Source organism: Notolepis coatsorum (genome assembly GCF_963971535.1).
Source record: "Notolepis coatsorum genome assembly, chromosome: 4".
NCBI lineage: Eukaryota > Metazoa > Chordata > Actinopteri > Aulopiformes > Paralepididae > Notolepis > Notolepis coatsorum.
Genome location: NC_140168.1, coordinates 8,643,412 through 8,649,411, shown reverse-complemented (window position 1 = coordinate 8,649,411; position 6,000 = coordinate 8,643,412). Strand labels below are relative to the sequence as shown.

Sequence of the window (6,000 nt, the reverse complement as noted above, 5' to 3'; positions counted from 1 at the left end):
TAGGTGCTCTTTGAGAGTGTTTTGAAAGTGGGTAGTGATTCACATTCCTTTACAGCTTTGGGTAGGGCGTTCCACATTGATGTGGCATAATTGCGAAACGTGTTTAGTCCCTTGTTTGAGCCGAATCTCTAGTCATCTCTAACCATAGTGTTGGCCGCGGTAAAGAACTATAAAGTTGTAACATGCTTTCCCCATGTGTGGCACTTTGTGAGCACTGGGAGGGAAGCGACTCGACTCTAGTACTGACTTCCTACTCCTGACCCGACATGGACTCTGTGTTGATCCTTTGGATGACATGAATGAATGAATGAATGAAAACTTTATTTAACAGATTGCAGAATGGGTACAATACGTACGGCTCAATATACACACAATTGTTAAGGGGATGCAGACAGAGGAAGACGTTTGTCCTTGTTTACTCAGGCTGAGGGTCCCCCATTTTCAATTCATAGTGACATTTATGACATACACAACATACATGACATCATGACATAGGGACATAGTACATGACATACAGGTATATAGTACTGTTACATTTGTAATGTAACATCAGAGGCCCCAGTGAAGTGTAACATAAACACAGAAAATGCTGCACGTCAGTTTGGTAGTGTTTATAAGACTTGATTGATTGATTGATTGATTGATTGAACATTTTATTAACAGATTGCAGAATGGGTACAATACAGTACAGCTCAATAAAGGAAAGACTTTCGTCTTGTTTACATCAGGGTCCCCCCATTTTCAATTCATCATAACATAATATTCATAACCAGTTGCATGTATTAAATTAAAAGATGTGTTTTACATATAGTTTTATTAAAATTAGTGGCAACTATTTTGGTGTATCATCAATGTGAACATACTGAGAAGGGGGCGGGGCTTGTGTTGTGTTGACGCAACGTGAGAGGGGGGCGGGGGCTTGTGTTGTGTTGACGCAACGTCAGAAGGCTGTCAGTGCAAGTGAGGTAAACAAGATGGCGACAACCTGATTGGCAGCAGTAACACGAAGAGAGCCAGAGAAAACCTAAATATATTATTTCAGCACAAATAAAGCACTTGCTACATTGTGAATTAATCATTAAAAGCTAAAGGAAACACTACAACGAAACAGGACTCCCGTGGATTCGCAGGTAAGACATTAAGAGACATTAACCCCATCATCGCACCAGTTAGTTAGCTTGATGCTAACTAGTTAGCCCACTGGAATCTCAAGCTAACGTTAACAACTAGCACCATGCCTTGTTTGTTGTTGTTGCTGTATTTTGTTTTGTTTGCCAACTGGCAACGACGGTATATAGCCGACTAGTTTTTAATTATTTGAATGCAGTGGGTGATTTCGCCTGAGCTAATCAGTCATACTGTGATATTTGAATGCTAGCTTGCCTGTCAAGTGTAGATAAGCTAACATTGTGGTTTACTGAAGCTGGCAGCTAACATGTCGACGTTGTGGATCCTCCTCTGTCTCTCTCTCTCTCTTTATCTCTCTCTCTCTCTCTCTCTCTCTCTCTCCTCTCTCTCTCTCTCTCTCTCTCTCTCTCTCTCTCTCTCTCTCTCTCTCTCTCTCTCTCTTTATCTTCTCTCTGTCTCTCTCTCTCTCTGTCTCTCTCTCTCTCTCTCTCTCTCTCTCTCTCTCTCTCTCTCTCTCTCTCTCTCTCTCTCTCTCTCTCTCTCTCTCTCTCTCTCTCTCTCTCTCTCTCTCTCTCTAGCTTCACTTGGGGGGTAGACTTATACAACGCTTTAAGCAGTACTTCGTGTGCCAACCAAGCAGGCATAGCTAAAGAAGTGAAATGTATATACTCTCTTTTTTTAAACTCTTCTTGTATCACAAACGGTACTGTATTTGTAAATCTGGTATGTCATAAATGTATAGATGTAGCAGTACTGTCTATCTGTATGTCATGATGAATTGAAAATGGGGGACCCTGATGTAAACAAGACGAAGTCTTTATCTGGTCTGCATCCCCTTAACAATTGTATGTATTGAGCCGTACTGTACTGTAGTCTGTACCCATTCTGCAATCTGTTAAATAAGTTTCATCAATCAATTAAACACTTCAGGTAACGTTAACCAGATAGCAGTTCATTAAAAAAAGATGACCTGATCGGTAATGTAGTTACTATTTTAGCCAGCGATTAGCAACCGTTTTTTTCGGAAAGTAAACAGTGCCCTGCTGCATGCAATAATAATCCAGTAACTGCAACACACAACATGCTTTTAATGTGTTCCACTAATACTCGTTTTCTAACCATAGTCTTAGGAAGAGACCTATGAATGAATTATTTTATTTCGAATGTTTACAAATAAATAAACAAATTAAAAATAATTGTTCGAACATTTTCACAAATAAACAAACGAAAAGGATAGGTTTGAAGCCGAAGGCTTATAGAGCAACCTACCCCTAATTCAAAAAACAAATTCAAAAAAGTTAAAGTTTTCAAAATATAACAAACAAAAAATAAATCAACATATCAACAAAAAACGTTCCTGAAAAGAACATAAGCCAACATAGGAAAATCAAAAATTCATCTGCAATACCAGAGTTTCATGGTAGAAAAGAAAAAAGATTGTAGGTAAAATTTACTATAAGATTCTAGAACCCTGTTTTTAAACTCTTTTAAACTTAAAAATACTCCTGCTGTTTTGTATTTCATCCGGTATATTGTTCCAGAGTTTCACTCCTTTAACTGACACAGACATACTTTTTAGTGTGGTTCGAGCTCTAAGCTGTTTCAAATTGAGTCTTCTTCTTAAATTATCGTCACCTCTCGTTCTTTAAACAAAATTTGTAAGTTACATGGCAGTTGATGACTTCTAGCTTTAAAAACTATCTCTGCTGTTTTAAGGTCAACTAAGTCGAGGAACTTTAATGCCCTTAGTTCAAAAACAGTGTGTTTGTAGGATGGAGATATAACTAACATTGTTCACAACCCTTATTGCCTTTTTCTGTAAGATGATAATAGGATTCAGATTAGTCTTGTATGTGTCCTATTACGATTAATAATACCTTGATTTAGGAACTGTGTTGATGTGATTCTTCCCTTCAGGCACTCGGTGAGGGGGTGGGGGCAGGATCCAGGTTGCACGGAGACAGCTGAGGGCAGTTGGGACACCCTAGATGACTCGGATGAATTCTAGACCGGGGCCAAGCTGATGACCAAAGACTGGAAGTTTTATCGCTGCTTGTGTTTGTTTATAGACATTGGGTGAAAGGATCAAGTCGGGCTGCTGCTGTTGACACCTTACGTGGCGTGAGACACAGACTGTGCGTTGCAGCAATGCTGCCCGTCGCCTCGAGCAGGGCTGGTCGCCTCTCCCTCTGCCTGCGGACGGTATCGGGTCACAAATGGCGATGACTTGGGAGTCAGTTGAGCAGAGGAATGTAATCTTTTGAGCACCCAACACACCCCCCCCCCCCCCCCACTCTATCTGCTTAACTGCACCCAGTCACACAGCCATTGTACAACAAAAATGTCCGGAGCAGCCTGAGCTCTTTAAGGAAGTACTGACTCTGCACACAGACCTAACGGGTTTTTAGGCTGACTACACCTCTTTACGGCTTCGCTCCAGTCAAAGCAGCAACGCTAATGTTTACAAATTGGGATTGATTCCCCCCCCCCGCCGCCTCCTCCCTCAACTCTCAGGCCTGGTTACACCCCCCTCCCGTGCCCTTTTTTAGTATTTTGTAATTCACCTGTACTCCTGCTGGTGTGCATAAGAATAGCCAGCTCAGAAGGTTCCGGTGGACTGCTCTCACAGAGTCACGACACCAAATCTTAGCTATTTGTGAAAAAGAAAATGCAAACTGACCATAGATTAGGAACACACAAAAATAAAGAGAGAGCTTCCGTCACAACCCCCCCCCCCCCCCGTCCATGTGAACACCCCGAGAGAAAGGTGTCCACTGGCCCGGTCCAAAAAAGGGCGACCCTCCGTAACACTCTGTAGTGCAATATAGGCCTGAACCCGAGCCACTCGGACCCCCCACCCCCCAGTCGAGAGTCATGAGCGTCGGGAGCTGCAGCACCTCGACTACCTGACCGAGAGCGAGCTGATGGGATGGACACGTTCATCCACCGCATCGACTCACGGAGGTGATCTACCAGCCGCGCCGGAAGCGGGCGAAGCTCATCGGGAAGTACCTGATGGGGACCTGCTGGGCGAGGGCTCCTACGGCAAGGTGAAGGAGATGCTGGACTCGGACACGCTCTGCCGCCGCGCCGTCAAGATCCTGAAGAAGAAGAAGCTGCGGCGGATCCCCAACGGAGAGGCCAACGTGAAAAAGTGGGTGGTGTTTTTTTTCCTTTTTTTGTTTGTTTCTTTCAATCGGAAACGATCGATCAGATTTATTAATTAATTATTTATTAATTTCTGTTGATTTTTATCCAATTGTTAGCTCCACACTTTATGTTCTTTTACCAGTTTTATTTATTCTTACGTTTCTCTTACTCTGCTACCAGTTTTAGTGTTCTTTTGACTCCTTGCTAGGTTTAGTCTGGCCGCCTATTTTCTATTCTTTCTTCCTTTACTCTTGCTAGTTTTTGTGTTCTTTTAAAATGTAGCGCTTTGAGGTTTGCTCCACAATTATAAAGCGCATTACAAATAAAATGTATTATTATTATTATTATTATTATTATTATTATTTATTATTATTATTATTATTATTATTATTATTATTATTATTATTATTATTATTATTATTATTATTATTATTATAATAATAATAATAATAATAATAATAATAATAATAATTATTATTATTATTTATTTATATAGCACATTTAAACAGTCAACCAAAGTGCTGCACAGAGGGTAGATAGATACACATGGATACATCTAGAGAACATATAGACAACAATCGCATCTCCCTTTTTACGGGAGGAGGGCACACAGGCAAACATGCGGGGGAAAATAGGGCATGAGTCAGTGAACATCGGGAAAAGCTAATGGGTAGAAGTGGGTTTTGAGTCTAGACTTGAAGGCATCCATCGAGGGGGCAAGCCCCCCCCCCCCCCCCCCCCTAAGGTTAGACCTCTGATCGGCTGACCTGAGGGACCTGGTGTTGGAATGGGGGGAAGGAGGTCTGAGATGTAGCAGATGTACCATTAACACATTGGACACCATCCACGTCGTAAATCGCTATTGCCCGCCATGCGCTGAACGCCAACAACGTCGTAACGCGTGTTTGGGATCAATATTTCATTTTCATTTGCCATGGCATTCATAATTGATCCAGCCTCCCTCCGGACTGCAGCGGCACCCTGTCTGACATTGCAACGCCTCAATACCGCCGCCTGGTGGATGGTCGGGCGAGTTACATTCACGCCAAACCGGAAGTGGCGATCGGTGCGTCGAGGAAATTCCTCCGCCAGAGATATCTTGTAGCGTGGATCAATATATACACACACTAGTGCATTTGGATCGCTTTCTAAACGCAATAATCGATATGATTTCGGCGTTTATTGCGTCATACAAACCGGAAATGGATCTAGCAGATCGACGTCAAATAATTGGGATATTTTTCCTCCAGTCTCATCGGCGAACGGTAAGACGACACTAACGTTATTTTCAGCGTGATTCTCCATTTCTTTGTTTGCAATCAGTCTGATCAATATATCAATCAACCCATACTAAATAAAGCCGTTGCTGACTATCAAGGAATTATAAATGACCCCCCCCCCCCCCCCCCCTTTCCTTCACGCATGATGAAGCATAATGTATACCGATCATATACATTTGAATTTTTTAATATAGCGTGTATAGGAAAGAAACGCCAATCGATAATCTATCATATGCGTCGGGGCCTATAACTAGTGTTTTTGGAATTACAGCAGAAAAGCTTAAAAACATACTTATATTCTCGACGCTATTAACACAACAATGTATGAATGAAAAAATATAACGCTCCCACATCCGGAACGATAGATAGATACCCGATGTTGAATGGGCCATAGTAATGCAGATATACCTATAACATTTAAAAAGTTATAGCCCTGCAAAGA

General features: G+C 41.8%; 1 protein-coding gene across 1 annotated transcript in view; it reads left to right on the top strand.

Annotated features, from left to right (window-relative positions):
- The first annotated feature begins 3,860 nt into the window (after positions 1-3,860).
- stk11 (serine/threonine kinase 11) overlaps positions 3,861-6,000 on the top strand; it is a 46,533-nt gene continuing 44,393 nt past the window's right edge. Inside the window, 3 exon segments of the mRNA XM_084313463.1 lie at positions 3,861-4,082; positions 4,085-4,141; positions 4,144-4,282. Coding sequence (XP_084169589.1) covers positions 4,058-4,082; positions 4,085-4,141; positions 4,144-4,282 — 221 coding nt within the window. The 5' untranslated portion in view covers positions 3,861-4,057.